Source organism: Microcebus murinus, chromosome 16 (assembly GCF_040939455.1).
Source record: "Microcebus murinus isolate Inina chromosome 16, M.murinus_Inina_mat1.0, whole genome shotgun sequence".
Taxonomy (NCBI): Eukaryota; Metazoa; Chordata; class Mammalia; order Primates; family Cheirogaleidae; genus Microcebus; species Microcebus murinus.
The window spans coordinates 58,980,995-59,006,563 of record NC_134119.1 but is presented as its reverse complement, the minus strand read 5'-3'; the positions used below and the strand labels follow the sequence as shown (position 1 = coordinate 59,006,563).

At 59.6% G+C, this 25,569-nt stretch overlaps 3 protein-coding genes across 3 annotated transcripts; all 3 read right to left on the bottom strand.

Moving 5' to 3' along the window:
* Window positions 1–907: 907 nt before the first annotated feature.
* On the bottom strand, window positions 908–2,438 carry FFAR3 (free fatty acid receptor 3). Its single transcript, XM_012775239.2, has one exon. It carries the CDS (start codon window positions 2,432–2,434, stop codon window positions 1,448–1,450), a length of 987 nt encoding a protein of 328 aa, XP_012630693.2. The 5' UTR covers window positions 2,435–2,438; the 3' UTR covers window positions 908–1,447.
* Window positions 2,439–5,786: 3,348 nt separating this feature from the next.
* On the bottom strand, window positions 5,787–9,234 carry FFAR1 (free fatty acid receptor 1). Its single transcript, XM_012775046.2, has 2 exons — window positions 8,680–9,234; window positions 5,787–8,258 (listed from the first exon to the last, which is right to left on the bottom strand). Exons 1-2 carry the CDS (start codon window positions 9,094–9,096, stop codon window positions 7,164–7,166), a joined length of 1,512 nt encoding a protein of 503 aa, XP_012630500.2. The 5' UTR covers window positions 9,097–9,234; the 3' UTR covers window positions 5,787–7,163.
* A 2,104-nt stretch (window positions 9,235–11,338) lies between these two features.
* On the bottom strand, window positions 11,339–24,644 carry CD22 (CD22 molecule). Its single transcript, XM_012775044.3, has 14 exons — window positions 23,889–24,644; window positions 21,947–22,002; window positions 21,287–21,661; window positions 19,703–19,999; window positions 17,513–17,770; window positions 17,140–17,403; window positions 16,070–16,327; window positions 15,604–15,867; window positions 15,257–15,520; window positions 13,755–13,851; window positions 13,539–13,614; window positions 13,248–13,366; window positions 12,400–12,484; window positions 11,339–12,127 (listed from the first exon to the last, which is right to left on the bottom strand). Exons 2-14 carry the CDS (start codon window positions 21,978–21,980, stop codon window positions 11,996–11,998), a joined length of 2,523 nt encoding a protein of 840 aa, XP_012630498.2. The 5' UTR covers window positions 21,981–22,002; window positions 23,889–24,644; the 3' UTR covers window positions 11,339–11,995.
* Between the last annotated feature and the right edge of the window lie 925 nt (window positions 24,645–25,569).

Genomic DNA, 25,569 nt, shown 5'->3' with positions numbered 1-25,569 from the left:
AACTGCGCTTATTATTTTTTTCCAAGAGGGTTTCTTTACTGGGAAGAGGATGAGCCCGTGCTGATAGGCAATCTGCTTTGCGTTTCCTTCTCTCTCTCTGGCGGCCTATTGACACCTGTCCTGCTCAGACTGCTTCATCTGACATGGGCCTGCGCCAGTCGCTGCGGCCGACATGCAGCTAAAGGCACAACAGCCAAGTGGGTTAGGGGCACCGGCTTTGGAGTCAACTGCTTCCAGCTTCCGGTCCCGTTGCAATCACTGACCAGCTGTGGGATCTCAGGGAAGAGACTTGGCCTCTCTGGGCCATTCTCCCACCTGTAAGGTGGGGACAGTAACAGTGCCTACCACGTGGTTATTGAGAAGACAAAAGAAGATAATATGTTAGGACACCTTTTTATTTTTTTGAGGCAGGGTCTCACTCTGTCACCTGGGCTACAGTGCAGTGATGTCATCATAGCTCACTGCAACGTCAATGTCAAACTCCTGGGCTCAAGCAATCCTCCTGCCTCAGCCTCCTGAGTAGCTGGGACTACAGGTGCGCACTGCCATGCCTGGCTAATTTTTCTATTTTTAGTAGACACGAGGTCTCCGCGATGTTGCCCAGGCTGGTCTCGGACTCCCGGCCTCAAGCGATCCTCCTGCCTCGGCCTCCCAAAATGCTGGGATTACAGGTGTGAGCAGCCGTGCCCGGCCGGGGCCACATCCTTAAGGCAGATTAGCTATTGCTTTTACCCCTGCAGCCCAGATCCTCTCCCAGCTTCTGGGCGTTGTGTTCTTTCGCCCACGTCCTGCGGAGTCTGGGTGTTTTTCCTCCATCCACCGGTTCCAGCAGAGCCACCCGACACCCCCACACACCGTGAAAGCAAAACACAGAAGACGCAAAACCATTCTTTTTCACATGCTTCCAAATTTATTTGGGTAATTTTTCTTCTCTCATTGTTCATAAATGTCTCCGATGATCTGAATTGACTGAGCGATGGTAAATTTCCAGAAAAGCCTGTGGGAGAGCAGAACGAGCCCTCACCCCTGGAGCCCTGTGTTTTCCACCGCTGGCCTGCCGGAGGGCCAGGCCCGAAGGAAGGGCGGGACTTCCCCCTGCTCCTGTCCTGAGCCCGGGAGCCCCTGCTCCTCGCTCCCCCCGACCCTCAGGGAAGCACAGGACTGGTCTGCGGCCGCGGGGACCTCATTCTTCTCTGGAATGTCCTTCCCACTGACCCCTTCCCCTAGCCGAGTCCGAGGCATGTGGGGGAAGGGCAGGGCCGTGGGGTCAAGGGCTGGGCTTCAGCGCACGCACCCTTAGGAAGGCGGGGCGCCCGCTCCGACCCCGGGCCACTCCGGTCCCCAGCCCTCCACGCCGAGGCCCTGCCCTGGGGGTGCAATCCCCGCGACAGCTCCGTGCCCAGAGGACCCAGCGCTCAGCCCAGGCCGCTTGCCCCCGGACAGCCCACTACCCTTCCTCTACTTGGGGCAGCCCCTCGCCCGCCGGCCGCCCTCCTCCTGCACCTCCGGTCCCACGCCGCCCCCCTGCCGCCAGGGCCCCCCGGAGCCCGCCCAGCTTCTGCAGCAGCTCCTGGAAGTCTGCCTGGAACCCGGACGAGGAGAAGTAGAAGACCAGGGGGTCGACGCAGGAATTCAGGGTGCTGAGGAGCAGCACGTAGCTCCTCCACGCCGGGCTCTCACCCTGGACGTAGCCCACCACATGGGACACGTTGTAGGGCCCGAAGCAGACGAGGAAGTTGAGCATCGTGGCGGCCACCAGCCCCGCCACCCTCCTCCGCCGGTGCTGGCTGGCGCCCCTGCCGAGGATGCACACCAGGCGGCTGTAGCAGTAGCTGGTGATGAGCAGGGGCAGCCCGAAAAGGACCACGGCCATCTCCAGCCGCACGGGCAGGAGGACGGCCAGCTGGTCCTCCTGGAATTCCAGGTAGCAGGTGCCGTTGGCGCGCGGGCCCCGGGCGGAGGGGCCCCCCAGCTCCACGACGTAGACCACGCTGCAGTGGGCAGAGGCCAGCAGCCAGCAGGCGCCGCTGACCAGCCCCGCCTGGCCCAGCCTGGGCCGCGTCGTGTACCACAGAGGGTAGGCCACGCTCAGGAAGCGCTCGACGCTCACGGCCATCAGGAAGAGGGAGGTGAGGTAGATGGTGGTGAAGAAGAGGAAGCCGGAGAGCGGGCAGAGGAGGAAGGGCAGCGCCCAGCGCATGCCGTGGGCGGCCTCCACCATGCGGAAGGGCAGGAAGAGCAGCAGGAGCAGGTCCGAGAGCGTCAGGTTGAGCAGGAGCACGTCCACGGCCACCGGGCGGCGCCGCAGCTTGCCCGCGAAGATCGCCAGGGCCGCCAGGTTGAGGGGCAGCCCCACCAGGAAGGTGAAGAGGTACACGGAGAAGTAGAGCCAGTGGTTGCCGGGGAAGAAGGAGCCGTCCGAGCTCTCGCCCATGGCCGCGGCCCCTGGTGGGGGAGAGACAGCGAGACAGAGAGGGGGACGGTATCGGGCTGGGGTCACCCATCCGCAGGGCACGTTGTCCCCACCCCCGCCCCTCACCCCTGCAGATGCTGTCTGCAGCAGCCTCAGCCTGCCCGTCTTCTGGGTCCTGCCTGTCTCCTGTCCCTGCCCCCCGCAGAGCAGGCACGAGCGGCTCCCCTCGGACGCGGCACCCTTAGGGGCTCCCCGCAGCCCCCCGGGCCCAGGCTCACCTGCGTCTCCAAGGCCCCAGGCGCTCCGCCGCACGGCTCCTCGCCGCCCGCCCCGGAGCAAGTGTGGCTAGCTATTTATCTGACGGAGCTGATAAAGGCCTGGCAGTGCCCATGACGTCACTCCCTGGTGGACAGCAGCACAAAAGACGCCTTGAGCCGCGTTACCAGGGCTGCGTCCGTATGCAAAGAAGAGGAGCAAATTCCACCACGGTGTGCCTGGCTGCTCGGGCAGCCCGGCATGGGCCGCCCCGACCAGGCTCGAGCGGACTCCGTCCTCCCCTCCCCTCCCCTCCGCTCGAATTTTGTCTGCTGCTCCAGGATGGCACTTGTCCAGTTCGCCTTGTAAGGGCAGGCGGCGTGACACGGGGGCCGCCCTGGACGCAGAGGCCTGGGCTCCACACGACTCCGATTCTTCCTGGCTCTGTGGTCTGGGGCGAGTGACTTGAACTCTCTCTGTCTCTGCTTTCTCGCCTGCAAACCAGGGACGGTCATAGCACCGGTCCCCCAGAGTAAAGCGTTAATGCACGCAGGCTAGAACATACGTGTGGGCGGATCGAAACCTTACCAACAATTGTCAAGTGCTTTGAACAAAGCCTGGCACGTGGGGGCGGGTGCTCGGCAGCTGTCAGCAGCCATCATCCCTGTCACTGGTGCGGCTTGTCTCTGGGGTGATATAATAATAAATAATAATAATGATGATGATGATGATGATGGTGGTGGTGGCCACGACAGCAGCTGCCTTTTAGCGGACACGCGGTCCACAGCAGAGACCTTGCTTCTCAGAGCATCACCACGACGTCCTGAAATCGTTTTTCCTTGCCGTGGGAAGGCGGCTTGTTAAATGTCACCACCGGGGCCCAAACCCAAGCTCTGTCCAACTTCAGAGAGGATTTACTCGCTCATTCAAATGTCTGCGAAGCTCAACGCGCTGCCATTTCGTACCCACTCGCACGACTGCAAGCACATAGCCGGACAGCACCAAGCGTCGGCGAGGACGTGGAGAAAGGGGAGCCCGCGTTTATTGCCGGGGAGAATGTGAAACGGGGCAGCCCTCACTTTGGAAAGCAGCCTGGCGATTTCTTAGAAAGTTAAACATAAATTCGCCCCGTGATCCAGAAATTCCGCTGTCGGTGTTTACTTAAGAGAAATGAAAACTCGTGTCTGCACGAAGACTTGCTGATAAGCGTTGGTGGCAGCGTTAGTCATAGTAGCCCAAAGTGGGAACATCGCCGGGTGGTCCATTTGTGAGTGGGTGGATAAACAAATGCGGGACATCCAGACAGTGGAATTCCGTTTGGCAGCAAAAAAGGAACGAACCACCCGTACACACTACAGCACGGGTGAATCTCAAAAAGATTATACAAAGAGGAACAAGCCAGGCATAGAGGACCGTATGTTGCACGATTCCATTTATAAGAAATGTCCAGAAGAGGCAATTTTACAGAGACTGCGGATTAGTGGTTGTCTGGGGGTTGGGGGTGGAAATAGAGATTCAATGTCCATGAGTATGAGGGATCTTACTGGGGTACCGAAAACGTTCTAGCACTAGATTATAGCAATGGAGAGGCACGCTTAGTAAATTTACTAAAAAAAAAAAAAAAAACATTGAATTGTACATTTAACATGGGCGGATTTTATGATGTGAAAAGTAAATCTCAATTAAGTTGTTAAAAGTACGGCAGTGAGAAAGTTACTTAAGTTCTCTAGACTGTCTGTTTCTATGCTTATCAAACAAGAGTAATAGAATTTTCATGGGAGGGCTATTAGGAGCCCATTCATTCATTCAGCAAAGATTTACTGAGCACCTACTATGTGCCAGTCTCTCTTTTAGTTGCTGGGGATACATCATCAAATAAAACGCAGATCCTTGCCCTTGCGGACATTTAAGCATGAAAAGAGACCACTGGATACAGTTTGTGCACCACCAATACAGCTACCACTTGCCGTGCTCCTACCCGTGTATCCATGGTGTTATTGTCATTAGAGAAACACGTCTGATGTCTACACCTCGCCTCCTCAGAGCGCATGCCCGGGCGTCTGTCTCCTTTGCAGCCCTCCCTCTCAGGGATTTGGGGTGCTACCCTTCACCTTTGCAAAAGGGACCACAAATACAGGGATTAACTCCAACACCCCAAGTCTTCCAGATGTCCCCCGGCCCTTGGGGGTCTTGCTGGAAGGATCACATCCTGCATCTACCTCTTCCTTGCTGTAGGGCCTCAGGCAAGCTTCTTAACCCCGTTCCAGGACTGTAGCTACTCCATGCAGCACCCTTTTGCAAGTTAAGAAAAGGCACCCTCTGTCCAGGGGAGAATGCCCTACGTCCAGGTGCACTGCCCAAGGAGCGGGCAGTGCAAGGGAAGATGCTCAATCCCTTGAATGGAAGCAAGGCAGGCACGTGGTTTGGTGAGCTACCATTTAGCGTTTTCCCCTCTGCCTGGCATCCTCAGGCAGTGACCCCCCCGGCCCACTTGCACGGCAGTTGCATGGCTAAGCCAAAGCGATGTGTGAGGATGAGACGAATCAGCACTCATTGTAAAGTGCTCAGTGTGACGCCTGTGTGTATCAGAGGCTGTACCCTTGACCCTTGAACGGCACAGGTTTGAATCGTGTGAGTCCACTTATTTGTGGATTTTTTTCTCTTTCAGTAAATACATCAGAACATTTCCTGGATATTTTTGACAATTTGAAAAAATTCACAGTCAAAAGCCTAGAAATAGGCCGGGCGCGGTGGCTCACGCCTGTAATCCTAGCACTTTGGGAGGCCGAGGCGGGCAGATCGCTCAAGGTCAGGAGTTCGAAACCAGCCTGAGCGAGACCCCGTCTCTACCAAAAATAGAAAGAAATTAATTGACCAACTAAAAATATATATACAAAAAATTAGCCGGGCATGGTGGCGCATGCCTGTAGTCCCAGCTACTCGGGAGGCTGAGGCAGCAGGATCACTTGAGCCCAGGAGTTTGAGGTTGCTGTGAGCTAGGCTGACGCCACGGCACTCACTCTAGCCTGGGCAACAAAGTGAGACTCTGTCTCAAAAAAAAAAAAAAAAAAAAAAGCCTAGAAATATTTAAAAAATTAAGAAAAAGGTATGTCATGAATGCATAAAACATGTAGATACTAGTTTATTTTATCGCTACTACTGTAACATACAAATCTACTATGAAAAGTTAATATTTATCAAAAACGTATGCACTCAAACTCAGACTATACATAGTGCCATTCGCAGTCAAGAGAAGCGTAAACAAACATAAAGATGAAGTATTAAACCATAACCACATAAAATTACTATAGTACATAAAGTATCACTGTAATAATGTCGTTGCCACTTCCTGTTAGTGAGATCAATTGTTTTAGGTGTCTGCTTAAAATGCCATACGACGCTACTCTTCTCCTTGCAAGCAGTTTTTCTCTCCAGCATATTGTGTTTTGAAGTAGAAAGTGATCTCCCATAGTTCTTGTGTATTTTTCGTTGGGTTTAGTGCAATACCGTAAACCTCAAATAACCCCATGGGACCCCTGCGAAGTGCCACTAGTTATACCGTCAGGGCCCCCAAAAGGCAGAGAAGTCATGACATTACAAGAAAAAGTTGAATTGCTTGATATATTGATACCATAGATTGAGGTCTACGATTCATCTTGCAAACAGACGATTGTAAACTTACGGTATCGATAAATACGTTACAGTACTGAAAATGAATTTTCTCTTCCTTATGATTTTCTTAATAACATTCTCTTTTCTCTAGCTTACCTTATTGTAAGAATACAGCATATAATACATATAACATACAAAATATGTGTTAATTGACTTTATGTTCATTGGTGAGGCGTCCTGTCAATAGCAGTCTATTCGTAGTTTAAAATTTTTGCAGGGAGTCAAAATTTACATGTCATTATGGGTGCTCTTGGAAAAAAAAAGTTATGCACAGATTTTCCACTGTGTGGGCATCGGCGCCCCCAACACTGCTGAAGGGTCGACTGTATATTTATTGCTGCAGCTACTACAATTTTCCTGTGCTTGGTGTCCTCCTGCCGAAGCATCTTTTGTGCACAGCTCTAATGCTGCCCCCTTGTGACCGCAAAGTAGTATAACAGCGTCATTATCCTGCCTTCTGCCTTAGTTTTTTTTTCCTCAAATGATTTCCGAGTAGCATCTCCTAAAATGCAGCATTGCAGTGGCAGTTCCTCTAGATGAGACTCTGACTTCCGTCCTCTCCTTCCTCCGAGCACAGAGCTCTGCCCACAGGCAGGTGAGGACACTCGGAGGGCAGACGCAGAGGCAGGAGGGGAGCTTACCTTCCCCCTGCGGCCCGGCTCCTGGCCTCCACTCTTCACCCCGGCCGGGCTCTTTCCAGGAGCGGCTGCACGGGTGGCCCAGGGCAAGGCTGCCCTGCGGTTTCTCCGCAGCAGCCCCCGCCGGGGGCCTGCACCACCACCGGCCCCTCCGGCTCTATGCTCCTTCCCCGCAGCGGGGGCTGCTACTTCTGGGATGTCCCTCCTTGCGTTCTTCCTGCACACGCCGTCCCCCCGCTGGGACCCCTCCCCAGGTAACCGGTCACCAGCGGATTGAGCACGACGCTCCAGGCACCTGTGATGAGCCCCAGCTTCCGCCAGAGGCTGCCCATGTCGGGGTGCAGGAAGCCGGCCACGTTGGAGGCGTTGTAGGGCCCTAGGCAGAACAGCAGCGTGAGCAGGGCCCCGCCGGCCACCCAGGCCGCCCGCAGCTTCCGCCTGTGGCTCAGGCCCGAGTGAGCCAGTGCGCGGAGGCAGCCCACATAGCAGAAGGCCGTGACGGCCAAGGGCAGAAAGAAGAGCAGGAGCGAGAGGCTGAGGCGGGCCGGGCCGGCGGAGTCCGGGTCCCAGGCCTCCAGGCAGACGGGAGAGCCGTTGACCGGCGTGCTGACGCCCAGCCAGCCCCCCGGAGCCTCCAGCCCAAACACCAGCCCCAGGTGACAGAGGACCAGGGCCCATATGGCCACACACACGGCCCAGGAGTAGCGCGGCCTGCGCACGGCCTGGTAGCCCAGGGGGAAGGCCGCGCCCAGGTAGCGGCCGGCGCTGAGCGCGGCCAGGAAGCCGGCGCCCGCGTACAGCGGCGCGAAGTGGGCCACCGCGAAGGCGGGACACAGCGGGGCGGGCAGCGGCCAGGCTCCCGAGGCCAGGGCCTCCGCCGCCTTCAGCGGCAGGGAGACGGCCAGCAGCAGGTCCGAGCAGCCCAGGTGCAGGGCGTAGACCAGGCTGGGCGTGAGGCGCAGCCGGGCCTGGGCCGCGGCGCCGCGGATGGCCAGGGCGTTGAGCGGGACGCCCAGCGCGAAGGCGGCCGCGTACAGCGCGAAGGCGAGCTGCGGCGGCAGCTGCATGGGGCCGGCGCCCGCGCCCCGGCTCCCAGCCCAGCCGGCCCCTGCGCTCCGGTCTCCCGCCCGGGCCGAGGGACTCCGGGGCTCACACGCCGCTCTCAGCGCCGCTCCGAGGAGCAGCAGCCATGGCGCCAGACGGCGGGGACAGGGACGCATGGGAGGGCCAGCCGCCGGGCAGCAGTAGAGCCCGCACGGGGCACCGGGGGAAGAGGGCACCTGCGGAATAACCGAGAAGACAGAACTTAGCCAGGCAGGTCCCAGGGTGGGGGAGGCCTCCCCATGTCTGAGACCCAGTAGGGAGAAGGGGTGGAGGGAAGCGAGAACAGGGCTGAGCCCTGGGAATGGGAGTTGGACCCCCGAGGTCCCTCCGCTGCCCCCAGTTCCCTGGCACGGGAAGGAGCCGCTCCCCGTGGCGAGGGCCTGCGGGGCAGGGATGGGGCAGTTGGGGTTTGGGCGTGACGGGCTGCGGCCAGGGGCAGGCAAAGGAGGTCCCCCAGGGGGAGAGCCCCAGGGTAAGCTGGGAGCCCTCAGGGCCATGGGCATGACCTTAGCAGACCCAGGGGACACCCGGGCAGGGGCTCCAGGGCCTGGGGAAGCGTCGTTGGGGTGTAGAGGAGCTGTGGAAAGAGGGACTCACCTCTTGGCGCTGCCAGCTGTCTCTGAGGCTCAGAAGTGCCCTCTCTGGGCTGCTGGAGGATGCCCGGCTCGAGCAGTGAGCCGGAAGGGAGCGAAGGGCGGGGGCCTGGGCCATTAGCCTGAGGCCTCGCAGCCTGGGTGAGCAGCTAATGGGGCGTTGGGCTGGCGCTGAGGCTGCTGGAAGGAGGCGAGGGGCTACGAAGGTGACGGGGACACAGAAGGGGGCGAGGAGAGGAGTCTGGGTTTGGTCTGGGTGTGGTGAGGGTGCATAGAGCCAGTACCAGAGGGAGCAGGGTTTGTGGGGCACAGCCAGGACGTTGTGGCTTTGTCCCCTCCTCTCTGCACTCGCTGGCGGGGCCAGGCCTTCCCTACTCCTGCACACAAAGAACACCGCAGTGGCTGCGGCCACCCACGCCATCTCCGCGTGGCAGTCACTGCAAGGTGCAGCTCGCACAGGCTGCAGGCCCAGGAGACGTGTGCCCCAAGCCGGCCGCTCAGCTTCCTTCCCTCGGCCCTGGGCACCCGGCCGGCCATCCGCCTCCCCGTTGGGGTCAGCTGGCCCTTCCAGGAGGCCTCCTAAGCCAGATTTCCAAGAGCGCCTAGCTGGCCCTCTCTCAGACGCGGCCCACGCGGCCTGGCCAGTGGAAAAGAAACTGCCTCTGTGAGGCTCCATCACTGCACCTGTGCCTGTCTGTCTGTCTGTCTGTCTGTCTCTGCTACCCCAGGTGTGTGTGTCGGCCGCCAGACCGCGATGCACCTTTGGAATTCCAAGTCGCCCATGAGAACCTTCTGGAAGCTCCTCTCCCAAGCCTCCCGGTGGAAACAGCACGGGATTCCCGGCATATCAATCGGCAACCCCTTCCAACGACATGGTCTCCTGTCCTTTCCTACCCGGAGGGAAAGTGGCCAAACGGGCGCTCGCTTGCCTGCTTTCCGCTGGCGCAGCCGGGGCCTTGCCGCCCGCCCGGCGTGTTTTGTCTTTGGGCCACACTGAGAAACTGACGGAACTGGGGGCGGGTGGAAAGGAACGCCGCTCCGGGGAAGACATGGGTCTTCCAGGGGCTCCCTGCCGCAGCCCCTCCCTCCCGGCAGGTCCTGTCTCAGCCCCATGTCACCTGTCACCTCCTTGGAGGGCCTTCCTTGACCCCGCCATCCAAACTGCCCCTTCCCTCCTCCGAGTCTATCCCGAGCGCCCGTGACTCTGGGACGTCGGGTTTGTCAGCTCTCCTGCAGGAACGCCGGCCTTAGGAGGCGACGATTGCGTCTGTGTCGCCCACCCTGTGTCGTGTAGTAGGTGCTCAGGCAGCCCAGCGAGTGGCAGGTTGCCGGGCCCTGGGGGGGACGGTGAGGTCTGGGGCGGGGCGGGGGAGGGGGGTTCCGCGCTTCCTGGCCACCTGCTCACCGCGCCCCAGCGATGCCTGTTGGCAACCACGTCTCGCGGTCAATGGGTCGCGAAGAGGGTTTATGTCAGCAGCTGGGCGCAGGGAGGGGCAGGATGAGCAGGCGCTTGTCGGTTGCCGGGAACCTGCGCCGCGCCCGTCAGGCTCAGCGCTGCCTCCAGCTCCCCGGAGGGGACCCTGCCCTGAAGACCCCTGGGCGCCCCAGACTGGACTAGAGACCCCCCAAGATGGGAACTCCGTCCAATCTTTTTCCCTGCCCCGGCGACCGGCTGCCGGGTGCGTGCTGGGTGCGGGGGCAGGCGCTCCGCGAACGTTTGCGGGATGAATGAAACAATGCCTGAGTGTCAGTGGACCTCGCTTTGGGTACCGAAACCACAAAACTCTCCCCCTCTCTCTCATAAACCGTTCTCGAAGTTTCACCTTCCTCCAGAAAGGTTACTGGGGACACAGTGGATCGACGCGTAAATCGGAGCCCCACTCTGCCGCAGCTGCGAGAGTTGCCATCTCTGTGCCGAGCGGGCGTGACAAGGGAAGGTGGCACTTTGGGGGCGCCTGCCGGGTGCCGGGAACTGCACGTTCCTCACCTTGGCGACTGATTAATCGCAGGTTTCTGCCCTTGCGGAGAGCGACTTAGCCCCGTGGCAGGTGGCAGGGTGAGAGACCAAACTAACCGGAAAGCCTGAATCGGTGAAGATAACAGGGGGCCGGCGGGGAGGGCAGCGAACGACAGGGGAGCCGCGAGGTTTCTCACGGCTGCTGGCCTTGGAGCAGCTGTGGGTTGCGAAAGAACGTGGTAGGTTCATTCTTGAGAAGAGCCGCGCGTATCGGATCGGCTTCCCCTTTTACATTCTTCGAGAAATGCAAATAGAAGACAGTGGCAATTTGTTTTTTCAGGGACTTTTGGCTGCTGTGCTAGGCTTCTTAAATGGTGGCCCCAGCATAGATAAGATCATTCCACACCTCTTACCCTGAGCCCCCTGCAGGGTAGGCAGTGGCTTCTCCATTTCACAGGTGGAGAAACGGAGGCTGGGGGCAGGTGGTGAACCCTGCCCAAGGTCACTCGGCTAGCTGAATAGAAGGGCCAAGGTCACACTCATGCTGGTCTGCCTGCAGAGCCCGCGCACTTTTCCTAACAAGTCAGCGGACCCTCGATCACAGATCGCTGGGACTCCCTTTTCTTCCTCTCTGGGCCCCCACGATGCCTCCCCCATCTTCCCCCTGCGCTCTGACTCACACACCGGAAGGAGCTCTCTCTGGTCCTTTGAAGGGTGTCCGAGCCATGTTTATTGTGCAGTTCTCTGTCTGTGACTCGCATGTCACACCACTGCCGGTCCCGGGCTCCGGGAGCCCCGAGCGTGGGGGCCGGGCAGCGCGCCCCCTGCCACAGAAAGCCTCGCCGACGTGGAGACCCGTTTGCAGAGCAGAAGCCAGCTGGGGACAGTGCCTCTTCCTACCCCCATGTCTGTCCTTTTCCGGGCTTTTTCTCCAGATGCAGAAATTGGGCTTGAACTGAGTGAGCAGGGGTGCCGGCACAGGGGAGGGGCCACGGGCACAGGGACAGGGAGAAGGGAGAGTGATGACAAGCTGATCCTGGCAGGGACTCGGCCAGCTGGGGGATGGCGGCAGAGGGCCGGGTGGGCGCAGGTGTGCACGTGAGTTTCGGGGCAGGGAGCACCGTGGGGAAAGACCAGGGGCGGGCCCTTTGGAGGGCTGGGGTCACCCGCGCCAGACAGATGTCTCTGGGCGAGGACTAAGGTCGTCCACAGTCAGTGTCGCTGGGGAGAGAGGACGGGGCGGTAGGGGTGCCGAGGAGGTCACGTGGCCGCAGCTGAGCAGGGTGGCCGGGGGGCTCTGGGGTTTCCCTGGCCCCTGCTGCCCCAGGTGCCTCCAACCACAGCGTCACCGTGACCGTCACCGTCAGTGCTTGAGGGTCACGTACTCCACGCCCTCCCGTGCCTGGGGCCGCTCCCCAGCCCCAAACCGAATCAGCTCCGAGTAGTGAATGCCCTCGTCGTCCGGGGAATGTGGGGCCACGTTCTCATAGTCACCCTGAAAAAGCCGTGCGGCGGGGAGCTTGGCCCGAGGGTCCCCAGCCTCCCTGCCTTCTGCCCCTCCTCTCCTTGGCTCCACCCGGTACCCCAAAAGCCCGCGTGGGAGTCCTCTTGCCCAGAACCTGGATGCCCTGGCGGCGTCCAAGACTTGGGGGTACCTGCCCTGGCTCTGTGACCGGCCCCAGCCACCACCCAGCGTCTGCCCGAGCCCTTCCCGTGGGCAGCACCGAGGCGCCCACACCCCCACTGCCCACGGCTCCGCCCTCTTACCACGCGGCGCTTCTGCACCACCGAGTAAGTGACCTCGTCGCTGCCGTCCTGGCGGAGCCTCTGCGACCCTGAGTTCCCCACGTCTCTGGGAGGGGCGGGATGCGGGCGGATGACCACAAAGCCTTTCCCGAGAACGCTCCTCTTCCTCCCAGCTCCCCCGGCCCCCAACAGCACCCCAACCTCCGCGCCTTGCTCAAGAGGACCTGCCGTCTCCAGAGTGCCCAGCACGCACTAGAAACCGGGGCCGCGTGCGCGAGCCCAGGCCTCTGTCCCGAGGCCTTGATCTTTGTGATAAAAGACCGGCTCTGGGCCAGGCGTGGTGGCTCTGGGCCGGGCGCGGTGGCTCACGCCGTGATCCCAGCACTCTGGGAGGCCGAGGCGGGCGGATCGCTCGAGGTCAGGAGTTCGAAACCAGCCTGAGCAAGAGCAAGACCCCGTCTCTACTACTATAAATAGAAAGAAATTAATTGGCTAACTAATATATATAGATAAAAATTAGCCGGGCATGGTGGCGCATGCCTGTAGTTCCAGCTACTCGGGAGGCTGAGTCAGCAGGATTGCTTGAGCCCAGGACTCGGGAGTGTGAGGTTGCTGTGAGCGACGCTGACGCCACGGCACTCACTCTAGCCTGGACAACAGAGCGAGACTCTGTCTCAAAAATAAATAAAAGAAAAAGAGGAAAAAAAAACCACCAACTCTGGGCATGCACGCCCCTGGCTTGGGAAAATCACGGTCAATTTCAGAGACTGTCATCCACCCGGAGGGTGGTTACGGAGCGGGAAAGAGGTAACGAGAATATGGTGGCGCCGGGTGGGGCAGGCGGGCCACCCTCCCAGGACCCTCGGTACCCGGCGCCCGGTGCGTCGGTCTCGGGAAAGCGCAAGGCGGCGTAGCTGACGGCCTCATCCATCACCGGGTTGCAGCAGCCCATGGCGTGGGGGCCTTCGGAGAGCGGGGCCCTTCTCATCTGGGGGGCGGAAAAGCCTGAAGCTCTGAGCACTCTTTCCCCAGCCCGAGTCCCTCCCCGGGCCCCCGGCAGCCCCGATCCGCCCCCACCCAGGACTCTGCAGCACCCGCCTTCACCCCGTCCTTCTCTTGACTTCAACATCCGCCCTGCACGCGCCCTTTCTCCGTCCTACCTTTTTATTCCTCACGAAGAAACTCTGACCGCTGGAGTTTTCCTGAAGCCCCTGCTGGCTGCGGGTCCTCTTCCAGCTAAGAAATAGGGGCAGGTCGGTGGGGTCCAGGGAGGGGACCGGGACCCCGTGGGTTCGGCAGGATGGAGCACCCAGCAACGCGCGTCCAGCCAAGGGAGAGCTCGGGGGGCCGGGGGGGGGGCAGCAGGAGGAGCTCACTTCCGCCAAAACTTGACCCCGAAGATGACCAGGATGAGGACAGCCAGGCAGATCCCGAGGACCACGGCCGCCCGCCTGCCGATGGTCTCCGGGCTGTCTGGGGGGGAAGGGGGAGACCTCCATCAGTTAGGGGCAGCGCCGGCCCGGAGGGCGCCTTGATCTCCCTCTGCGTCCAGCCCCTGCTCGCCCGCACGTCTTCGCCTCTGGGCGTGGGAGAGGGGGCAGGAGGGAGGGAGACGCTGGTCCCCGCCCTCCAGCACCTGCTCTGTCCCCCGGGGGCTCCTGCCTGCCCCCAGCACGGCCTGTGACCTGCACCCCCGAACGTGGGTGCGACTTTCAGGGCAGCTTGGCCACGCTGCGGGGACTGGCGCTGACCCAGCAGTTCCTCGGGGGGACTGTCCCTGCTGGCACGCCCGGAGCAAGAGGCCGCCGCACGCCTCTGTGCTGAAGTGGCCCCGGGGAGAAGGTCTGGGACAGTCTCACAAGGGGGCACGGCGCAGCCCTGAGAAAAAGCGACACTTTTCGGGGTGTCTGAGAAGACTCAGGGAACAGGGATTGGGCACGGTGCGTCTGTCGTGTTGCCACGTAACACGCTCAGGACGTTTCCCTGTCGCCCCGGCCTCACGGGCGATGATTCTCTAAATTTAAAGCCACGGTTCTGATCATTAATCTGAAACAGTACAACAACTAAACTAAACGCCTTCCCTACGTTTGCAGGCTCTTTAGATGCTCTGCAAACACACAGACGGGACAGTCTCCAAGTGGTATCGGAGTGTGAGCTCTGCTGCCGTCCGTGTGACAGGGAAGGGCGCAGCGACGTGGACCTGTCTACAGGTACCACGTGGCCACAGCAGCCCCCAGAGGGAGCCGGCGTGACTGTGCACAGCCGGGGCCTCTGGGGAGGGGACGAGGGTTCTCAGAGACCAAGGGTGACAGGCGCCTGTTTCCACTGCTTACCGTTCTGTGCTTTAAAAAATTATTCTACCGTGTGCTTGTATTCTCTTTTTAGAAAGCCACTGAAATCTCAAAAGATAAAGATAAGGAGGATGAGGCCTGGCGCAGGTGGCTCACACCTGTCATCCTAGCGCTCTGGGAGGCTGAGGCGGGAGGATGGCTCAAGGTCAGGAGTTCGAGACCAGCCTGAGCAAGAGCAAGACCCCGTTTCTACTAAAAATAGAAAGAAATTAGCAGGACAACTAAAAATATATAGAAAACATTAACCGGGCATGGTGGAACATGCATGCCTGTAGTCCCAGCTACTCAAGAGGCTGAGGCAGGGGGATCGCTTGAGCCCAGGAGTTTGAGGTTGCCACGGCACTCTGGCCTGGGCAACAGAGTGAGACTCTGTCTTCAAAAAAAAAAAAAAAGAGGCTGTCAAGGACGAGACACAAAAAGAGAGAGAGACAGAGGGACCCAGCCTGCGAGGGAGCCATGGAGGGTCGGGAGGGCAAAGGGGAGGTGGGGAGGGAGCCCGGTGGGCTGGGGGCAGGGCAGGGCCTTACAGTAGACAGTGAGGGTGCTGGGGGGCGACTCGCCCTCCCCCAGCCGGCTGGCGCCGCGGCACCAGTAGGCGCCCGAGTGCTGGACCCTCACAGGGTCCAGCCGCAGCGTCCGGCCCGTGTTGGGGAGCTCCCCGTTGTTCCCGTCAAACCAGCTGTACTGGGAGACGGGAGGGTTGGCATCGCTCTCGCATGTCAGCGTGGCCTTCTCCCCCTCCGTCACGCTGGCCCCCGGGGCCAGGGACACCCGCAGCCTCCTGGGAGCATCTGCAAGGGGAAACAAAGTCAGGCCCGGGCGGCCGGTCCCCTGCCCTCCCCTGTGTCCCCGGCCCCCAGCCCCGGCCACTCACACAGCACTCGGAGCCCCCAGGCCTCCGACGCCGTCTGTCCTATGGAGTTGCTGACCGAGCAGCTGTAATTCCCAGCATCTTCCGGGGAGACGGAGTCAAGGCTGAGTTCTCTTCCTTCCCCCAGAAAGCTTCCGTTTTTCTCCCAGGCGAAGCGGACTTCTCGGGGGCGACTGCCTGAGAAGTCGCATTGGAGGACGACCCGGTGTCCCGAGTGAATCTCGGGACGGGGGTTGGTCTGCCGGACCCTCACGTCTCTGGGGGCATCTGGAGGGCAAGGACCTCAGGCTGACCTCCCAGTTCCCCGTCCCTCTTGCCGTCCGTCCCCAGGGCTTCCTCTCCCCGCCGGGCCGCGAGGCCTGGCCCTCCTCCCTCGATTCCGTCAAAGACGCTGGACCGGGCTGCATTCTCCTCGCCCACGTCCCAGCCGGGCCACTGCCCGGACCCCCACGCCCCGTCGGGGACTCACAGTGGACGTTCAGGTCCACGGGGGGCGCCCAGGAGCACCAGCTGTTGCAGGCTGCGCAGGTGACGGTCCCTTGGTTCCAGGAGACTTTCTGAATCACCAGCACCCTAGGCGACTGCTCACCCCAGGAGCCCTGGGGTCTCCACTGGTACCAGGTGACTTTAGGGTTACTGGAATTGTAGTGACAGGAGAGGGTCACGCGGTCCCCTTCTCGAATCGGGGTGGGGTTTTGAATCACCGTGGTCACGGTCTTGGGGGCATCTAGGAGAAAGCCAGACAGGCGAGTGGAGGAAAGCCGGCTTGCCCGGTATGCCCTTGCCTTCCTGCTGCCCGTCCCGCCCGCCTCCCCCCTGCTTTCTCGCAGTTCCCGAATGCATCAGAGGAGGCCGGTGCCTGCCTCCTGCATTTGCGTGAGGCTGCAAGCCCTGCCCGGCTGGGGTTGGAGGCAGAGGGCACAGCAGCTCAAAGCGCAGCGCTGGGGACAGACCGCCAGACCCAGCCACGTAGAGCCACAAGGCCACGGGCTGCAGGCTGCAGGTGTGCTCAGCTGTCCAGTGGGGTCTGGAGAGGACCTGAGCTTGTGGAATCGCTGCAAGGGTGACATGACATGGCGCCCTTAGAGCAGAGCGTGGCGTATAGAAAACACTCAGTCATCCCTATCGCTGCCGCTGCTGCCATTGCCTATCCAGCTGTCCAGGTGTTCAGGACCTGGGCATCTCCATCGGCACATGTGACACCTTGGGGTCCAGGGAGCAAGCCCACGAGTTCCCTTTGTCCTGGGCTCCACGCAGTGACAGGATTCACTGCGTTTACCCTCAAGAACTTCAGGACCTCCTCCGGGACTAGGCCACTGCGTCCCGCGTGGAGCCCTGGCGTCTTGCAGTTCATTCCTTCATTCAACAAGCATCGACTGAGCCCCCGCCAGAGCCAGGCCCTGCCCTGGGCGCCGGGAACACACCTGCGAACGGCAACGACGCCCCTGCCCCCGGAAGCTTCCATCTCGGGAGACCCTGGCCTCTGCCTGTGCTTCCGGGTCCCCTGTCCCCAGAACCGCAGGCTCTGTGGCTACTCACACTGGACGTCCAGCTTCGCTCTGGGGCCCACCTGCCCGAGGCCAAGGACATTTTCTGCCAAGCAGGAGTAAGTCCCCTCGTGCGAGAGGAGGACTCTCGGGATCCGCAGCTTCTTTTCCGTCTTCCCCGGCACTATTTTCCCGTCGTGATACCAGGTGTAGTTTGTTGGAGGAGGATTGGCCTGCGACTCGCACATCAGCTCCGCTGTTTTCCCCTCTACCACGGGAGTCAGGAGGCTCTGAACCGCGGAGGGTTCTGGAGCATCTGGAAGAAGGGGCAGCGGCAGGTGGGGAGGTGAGGCTGACTTCTCGGGGCCCCCCGGATCCAGCTGTGCTGGCTCCCCGCCCCTCTCCCCAGCCCCAGGGAGGCTCACACTGCACATCGAGGACCACTTCCTCTGACTGGCTTGTGCCCAAGGCGCTGGAGGCTTGGCACCTGTACTTCCCACTCATGTTTCTGGCCACCGAGCGCAGCCTCGTCTCCTGCAGCCTCAGCGGGGCCCCGTCCTTGAGCAAGGATAGGGTGTGGTACGGCGGGTTGCTGCTGATGACCTTGCACGTCATGCTCACGGACTGCCCCTCCTTGACGGTGGCTTCAGGGGGGCTGACGGTGATCTGAAGCTGCGGGAGGTCTGGGGGAGCAGAGGGGCCGGGGGGAGGGGGCGGGCAGTCCTCAGGGGGAGGGCAGTGTGAGAGGGGCAGTCAGTTTCTATTCTGACACGGCAGTGGCCCGCTGGTCCCTTCCCCCGGCTGGCTGCCGCGGCCTCCTCACTCAGCTCTCTGCTTCCCGCTTCCCACTCCCCTAGCGGCGGGATTCCTAATACCGAGTTTCCCCGAAAATAAGACCTACCCGTAAAATAAGCCCCGGCAGGATGTCTGAGCATGTGCGCCAGAGAAGCGCCTCCCCCCTCCCCGAAAATGAGCCCTAGCGACGGGCGTGGCTGCGCAGCGCGTCTGCACAACCCGTGCGTGTCGTCGCGGGGCGGGAGAGAAGACGAGCAGCCCTTCTCATCCGCCCCGTGACAGCTCTGCGGCTCGACAGGAGAGATCGGGGCCGATGGTTCTAGAGGAAATAGAGTCGCAAGACATTCAGGATGGGATTCGGGGTTTGGAGAGTGAGGACGATGTTCCAGAAGAAGACGACTTAACTGTATTTGAATAAATGTGGATGGTTGTCCCGTACTTAAAAAAAATAACACATCCCCTGACAATAAGCCCTAGGGTGTCTTCTGGAGGAAAAATAAATATCAGACCCTGTCTTATTTTGAGGGAAACAGGGTGCTGTCAACCAGACCTTGTCATTCCTTGCTTGGAGACACGCAGTGGGTTCCACACTTTACGGCCAGATCCCAAAGCCCTCCCCGCCACCTCCCTGCTTCCTCTCGCGCGCTCTGGCCCTGCCACCCTCCCAGTGCCGCCTCCTCCAGGCCTTGCCTCGCTCTTTTCCTCTCCCGGAGGCTTCTTCTCATTTCTTCCCTCCCCAAGTCAGCCTCGCTGCTCCCCTTCCTCGGGGAGGCCTCCACCCGTCACGCCCCTGCCCTCCCTGCCCCGTTTCCCCTGGTCATGTGTCACTGCCTGCGGTCAGGGTCTAGATTCTCTCTGCTAACCCGTTCACTGCCGACCCCCTCGCTGCCGTGCCCGCGCCGTGCGGGCGGGGACTCTGCTCACTGCCGTTTCCCACCCTCCCCGCCCCCGGCCCCCGGCCAGGACGAGACCTGGCACCCAGTGGGCTCACGGCAGATATTCGTTGAATGAACGAATGAGGCACAAAATAATAACGGGAAAAATATTCCGCCGCAAGGCAGAACAAAGAAAGCTAACCCGATAATCCCCAAAACATTGCCCTGGCTTGGGGATAAGATTATTTATTCTGGGCCGGGCGCGGCGGCTCACGCCTGTCATCCTAGCTCTCTGGGAGGCCGAGGCGGGCAGATTGCTCAAGGTCAGGAGTTCAAAACCAGCCTGAGCAAGAGCGAGACCCCGTCTCTACTATAAATAGAAAGAAATTAATTGGCCAACTGATATATACATAAAAAATTAGCCGGGCATGGTGGCGCATGCCTGTAGTCCCAGCTACTCGGGAGGGAGGCTGGGGCAGGAGGATCGCTTGAGCCCAGGAGTTTGAGGTTGCTGTGAGCTAGGCTGACGCCATGGCACTCACTCTAGCCTGGGCAACAAAGCGAGACTCTGTCTCAAAAAAAAAAAAAAAAAAAAAAAAGATTATTCTGGGGAGGGAGGGGAGGCAGGGGCAATGTTTGTAACCCTAGCAATATTTGTACCTCCATAATATGATGAAATAAAAGGGAAAAAAAAAAGATTATTTATTCTGTTCAGCAGAAGGAGAGGCGGAAATGACCCTGTGTCCCGAAACACAGGGCTGACAAGAGGGACAGAGGGAAGGGGCTCTGGGCGGCCACGCCCTGCTGGGGGCGGCCGCGGGTTGATGCCCCGGCCTTCAAACTAGGGGGGCTCCTCTCACCCGCACTGGGCTCATGCCCACGGCGGGGCAGGGGAGAAGGCGACGGGGACTTCGTCCCTCCCACGGGCGCAACTGGGAGACTCACGCTTCACATCCAGCCGCACCGTTTCCTCGGAGAGCACCCGCTGTTCCCTGTCGCTCCAGAGCTGGCAGGTCACGTTCTTCCCCTGGTGACGCCACCGCGGCCGGAACCTGAGCTCGCTCTGGATTGAGTCCATCGTGGCAGAAATGGAGGTCGAGTTGTACACAGGCTCTTCTTCCAGGGACCATAGCCATCGGGTCCGGTACCCAAAGCAGGTGAAATTCAGCCAGCAGGTCAGAGTGGCTTCCCAGGAGTCTCGAATTTCTGGAGGGAGCCGGATGCGAGGCACAAGAGGCCTCTCTGCAAAAAGAGTGGAGGTCGTGCCGGAGGCCTGGGGGCGAGGATGGGTGCAGACACCTGCCTGCAAGACGTCCCGTCCCAAATAGCCCCTCGGGAAGCCCTTGCCGGTGGTCCCTTCCGCCTCTCTCCAGTCCTGCTTGCCTCCGCTGTGAGTCACGCTTGTTCAGCAGAAATACTCTCCGAAAGGCCTTGAGCCACTGGGTGCCAGTGGACCCTCCTTGGGAACTGCCCATCTCATTCTTGTTTCTGGATGTTTGCAAGATCATTCCTCCCACTAGCCCTAAGTGAATCTGACCAGTTCAGTTCAACATGTATTTTTGAGCTCTGATGACAAAACTGTGTTTGTTTAACGGCCTGGGCGTTGGAGACACCCAAGCACGGCATTGCCTCAGCAGGACCGGTCTTCGGCTCCGCCCCCGCCTAGACCACCCTTCAGACCGCAGGGCCTGAGACAGCAGCCCTCACCCCGAACACAGGGCTGCTCTAGAACTGTCCACCGAAGAAACGGGCAGCGGAACCACACTCTCTAGGGTAGAGGTCTCAGACCTGCGTTTCACAGGCCATATGTGGGGCATCTAGCCTTGAAGGGCTCATTGGAGTTAGCCACCAACATGAACACATTGGGAGATTTGGCTTGAAAATCCAGGTTTCCATTTTCTCTCTTTTTTTTTTTTTTTTTTTTTTGAGACAGAGTCTCACTTTGTTGCCCAGGCTAGAGTGAGTGCCGTGGCGTCAGCCTGGCTCACAGCAACCTCAAACTCCTGGGCTCAAGCAATCCTCCTGCCTCAACCTCTCGAGTAGCTGGGACTACAGGCATGTGCCACCATGCCTGGCTAATTTTTTCTATGTATTTTTAGTTGGCCAATTGATTTCTTTCTATTTTTAGTAGAGACGGGGTCTTGCTCTTGCTCAGGCTGGTTTCGAACTCCAGACCTCGAGCGATCCTCCCGCTTCGGCCTCCCGGAGTGCTAGGATGACAGGTGTGAGCCACCGCGCCCGGCCTTCCATTTTCTTTTGAAAAATCACAAAATCTGGCACCGTGGAACCCAGGTTCCAGCACGGGCTGGGGGTGAGGGTGGGGGTGGCGGGCGGAGGGGCAGGAGGCGGGACAAGTGGCCCAGGCTGCGGTTGGCCACGGCCTCTTCTCGTGCGGCCCTCGTTCCCCGCTCGCGTCCCCTGCCGACCTCTGCGGGCAGCGTGGTTTGTGACCCCCGTTCCAGGACCTCCCTCCTCACCCCTGCCCAGGGCAGAGGGGCTCCCCCAGCCCCCGCCCTGCCAGGGCCTTACCAGAGACGTTGAGGTGTATCTCCTCCATCCACTTGTCCGTCTTGGACACCATCCTCAGCCCCAGCTTCCCGCTGTCGTTGACGTGGACCCGGCCGATGCTCAGGCTGCAGTTGTCTCTCTTGCCTCCCAGGAACCGGACCCTTTGCTGCTCAGAGGGGGGCTCTGCCAAGTTCGTGCTCCGGAAGAGGACGGTCCCGTTGTAGCGCTTGGTGTCCTTGCTGTACTGGGCATCGTGGTACACGGTGACGTTCTCCAGGTCGTCGGAGTTCAGGCCGGAGTACTTGCAGTAGATCCAGACGCAGGCCCCCTCCCAGGCGTAGACGGTGGGGGGGTGATGGAAGGTCCACTTGTATGAGCCCGAGAAAGCCAGGCATTCTGAACTCACCGCAGGGATGAGAAAGCGTGATTGGGGGGGTGGTGGTGGTGAGAGCTCGCAAAGGAGTCCAGAAATCCCACCCCCCACCCTACGATAGCAGGAGCGACAGGGAGGTGCGCAGAGACAGAAGCACGTCCGCGTGTGTGTCCACCCTCCGGCCGGCCGGTGCGCTGCCTGCCCCACCCGCCCCGGCGTTTACTCTTCTCCGCCCCAAGTCCGTCCTCCTCCCCCAGTGCCCGCTGGCGTCCCCGAACCCGAGTCCCAGCCTAGACCACGGTCCTTACCCAGGAGCAGGAGCCAGGGGCCAAGGAGACGCATGGTGCCTGGTCTGGGCGCTCGCCTGAGCCGGGAAGAGTTTGCCTTTGAGCCACCTGGGCGCTCACTTCTCCCACCCACCGAGCGCCAGCCCTTCCCCCACCCCAGGAGGGCCGGCCTGGTTGTTTCCCGAGCCGAACGTGGGGGCTTCCAGAAGCTCTCGGATCTCTTTCCTTCAGCCCGAGAGCTCCGTGGGGGCTTCCTCTCTCTCCCCCCAGCAATCCTCCCTCCCTCCCATCTATTCATCCATCTATAGTTTTATCAACTTCCTGCCCAGCCCTCGGGCTTTCAGTGGCACAAGACCACCGAGTCCCCCCCCACCCCCGTGCAAGGCACGGGGACACTGGAGCCATCGCTGGGGATTTTGTTCAGGGGAGAGACAGGGTCAAACTCTGATTGGAAAGAGCAAGAAAAAAATACTTCTAAAACCATCATCAAGTACGGCAGCCTTGGTGTTGGAGAGGCCAGGGGGGCATTTAGAGGGGTCTGGAGGGTCTTAGGAGAACATGGTCCAAGGGTCTCACTCAGACGCCCCCAAGGGCCAAGCAGCAAACACACATCATCCAAGTGGGGACAAAGGCCAGGCCTTGCCTACAGGTGGCTGCTGTCTCAGTTCCAGCCAGTTCTTGCCAAGCGGAACACGAGCTCAGCCCTGTCTTCCACTGTTTGAAGAAAAATAAGAAGCCCGATTTTTATGTGACATGTTCTGCTTTAAAAAAAAAAAAATACACAGAGCTGGTCAGACAAAACCTATCTGTGGATTAGATCTTGCAACGTCTTCCCGTCTCTCTCCGGGCCACGAGCTCGCCCTCCACCATCCTTGACTTTTGCACAGAGTTGCATTTACATAGAGTTAAATTTAAGTCTCAATTTACATAGCTGTGGCCCTCTGTGCTGGCCCCTGGGGAACTCACAGGATGTGATCACAGAGTGTGACTCCGGTGCAGCCCCGGCCCGAGCCCCTCCCACCCGCCGCCAACGTTTCCCACGCACCGACACCGGCTCTCTCGGTCTGTTTACGTCCCCAGGCTGCACGGCTTGAGCCGTGAGGGCCGCTGGGTGTCCAGTATGGGGGGGGGGCGCTAGGCTGCTGGCCCAGAGCAGGAAGGGGATCTGTCCCCAAAACTGGGTTAAAAAGTTAAGGAAGATTCTTTCCTGCGGGACTTTGCATCACAGAGCTGCAGACGTGGGGATCGGAACACAGCCCCGCCACATCCAGCACATATGTCTTTGGCCCTGGGATCAATTGCACATTTCTCAAACAAAAAAACAAAAAAACTTTGCAGGGCTGCAGGGCCAGAGTCCTGAGAGCTACTTTGGGATCCCTGTAGGGTTCCCTAAAGGGTTGAGGCAAAGGACTAGATTCCATTGCCCGGGGCAACGATTCACACATCCAGTGGCTGGGCCACTGTGTCCCCTCCGCCAGCCACACTGTCATCGGCTCCAGTGGGACAGGGGCACTTCCAAGCAGGGCTGCCTAGTACTCCCCCAAGGAGCTCCAGGCAGTCTCTGGAGCGTGGGAACCGGGGCCCCAGGCCTGGGAATGGGAAGGCCGAGGGGGCAGGGTGGGGTGTGAAGGCTAGGGACCATAGTCACAAAGCCAGGACAAGGCCACACTGCCCGCACCTGTGGCCTGCTCCCTGCAGGCCTGTTCAGGGCCGTGCAGAACCTCAAAGCTGACCCCCCACTCCCGACTCCCTTCTTCCCTCCTGGGCATCCCTCCTGCCCTCCCCGAGCCTGCCCAGAGGGATGCTCAAAGACAGGGGTCTGTCAACCACCCGTCTGCAGGCGGGAGAGACAATCCCCCATGGCACATCCATGCTGTGTCCCCAGCCCTGGGACTTATGCGGCACAGAGCAGCTGTTCCCTGCTTGCTCCTCGCATGCCAAAAAAACCCAAAACGATTTTTACCTGTTTCCTCTTGTCTTCCCTCTTCAGGGACCCTGGTGGCGTCTGAGAGTGAAAGGGGAAGTCCAGTGAAGTCTGCAGTAACCGACTGTCGCCTCCTTGGCCACGCCCCCTGCCTCTGGAGGCATCATGGTCTGGGGTGGGGGGGTCCTCAAACTACAGCCCGCGGGCCACATGCGGCCCGCCAAGGACATTTATCCGGCCCGCCGGGTGTTTTTGCCGACGCTGCCTGTCCTTGCTTGGCAGCTGACTCGTCCCGGGCCCGCAGTGCGCATGTGTGGAATGTGCACCCCACTCTCCAACGACAGTGAGCTGGCCCCCTGTTTAAAAAGTTTGAGCATCGCTTCTCAGCCTTTTGGCTAAGATCAAGTGTAAAAAATTTGAGCAAGTGGGGAGGAGGGCATGGGCAATATATGTAACCTTAACACTTGTACCCCCGTAATACGCTAACATTAAAAAATAATAATAATAAAAAATAAAAATAAAAAAAAATAAAGAGGCCGGGCGCGGTGGCTCACGCCTGTAATCCTAGCACTCTGGGAGGCCGAGGCGGGAGGATCGCTCGAGGTCAGAAGTTCGAAACCAGCCTGAGCAAGAGCGAGACCCTGTCTCTACTATAAATAGAAAGAAATTAATTGGCCAACTGATATATATAGAAAAAAATCAGCCGGGCATGGTGGCGCATGCCTGTAGTCCCAGCTACTCGGGAGGCTGAGGCAGGAGGATCGCTTGAGCCCAGGAGTTTGAGGTTGCTGTGAGCTAGGCTGACGCCACGGCACTCACTCTAGCCTGGGCAACAAAGTGAGACTCTGTCTCAAAAAATAAATAAATAAATAAATAAAAATAAAGATAACTAAACAATAATAGAGAGAAATAATAAAGAGAAAATAAATAAATAAATAAAAATAAAAAGTTTGGGGACCCCTAGTCTGGGGAGTGGGGCACAGAGACCACGGCGGGATTCGGGCCTGGAGTCGGATTGGGACGCTCGAATATCCAGGCTCAGTTCCTAGTTTCGGGCTGCGGGTTTTCTGTACCAGGTCACTTTCAGAGCCGGCTTCTCCGCCCCCCGCCCTCGCCCCGGCTCTCAGGAAAGGCTGGGGCCTCAAGCCGCGCAGAAGAGCAGGCGGCGAGCTGGAAAGGCGCCTGTCAACTTGAAAGTACTGGGGGTTCCATGGCCCCTGCGCGGTGATTTCCACGCCCAATGCCCTGTGTCACAGGCGTGAACCAGGTGGGGCATCCGGCAGCCCCAGGGGTCCAGGGAAGAGCTTAGACACCAGGAAAGAAGGTGGCTCGTGCAAAGTATTACCGAATTGGGAAAGTTTTGAGACTGAAACCTCTCCACTCGCATGGGGCTTCCAGTCAGCGTCCCAGGAGCAAAACCAGGCAGCAGTCAAAGCCATGCAAAGCCTGCAGGTGACACGGAAGCTGCTGATGGCTCTTGGCTCTGATCCAGCTGCTCTCTACCGATGGACACAGAAAGAGGGAAGAACAACTTGTTCACAAAGCAGTGCTGTTCTTGAAACATGGAGTAGATACACTTTTCTTCTGCTAAGTGCAACGGGACGCTCTGTCTCATAAAACAAGCAGAACAAGACAGAAAGGCGGAGAGAAGGCAGATGAGTCGGGAACCTTGGTGCCCAAGGAATGACACGGTGGTGCCTTCCCTGAGTTTTCCCTTCGC

Bases quoted from the DNA above. Each gene is read 5' to 3' on its own strand.
- CD22 (XM_012775044.3), bottom strand. From the start codon at position 21,980: ATGCGTCTCCTTGGCCCCTGGCTCCTGCTCCTGG. The intron at 21,662-21,946 runs GTAAGGACCGTG...CGGTGAGTTCAG, and splicing joins CCCCTGGCTCCTGCTCCTGG to AATGCCTGGCTTTCTCGGGC. The intron at 15,868-16,069 runs GTGAGTCCCCGA...CTTGCCCTCCAG, and splicing joins CGTGGACCTGAACGTCCACT to ATGCCCCCAGAGACGTGAGG.
- FFAR3 (XM_012775239.2), bottom strand. From the start codon at position 2,434: ATGGGCGAGAGCTCGGACGGCTCCTTCTTCCCCGGCAACCACTGGCTC.
- FFAR1 (XM_012775046.2), bottom strand. From the start codon at position 9,096: ATGGCGTGGGTGGCCGCAGCCACTGCGGTGTTCTTTGTGTGCAGGAGT. The intron at 8,259-8,679 runs GTGAGTCCCTCT...GTTATTCCGCAG, and splicing joins ACAGCTGGCAGCGCCAAGAG to GTGCCCTCTTCCCCCGGTGC.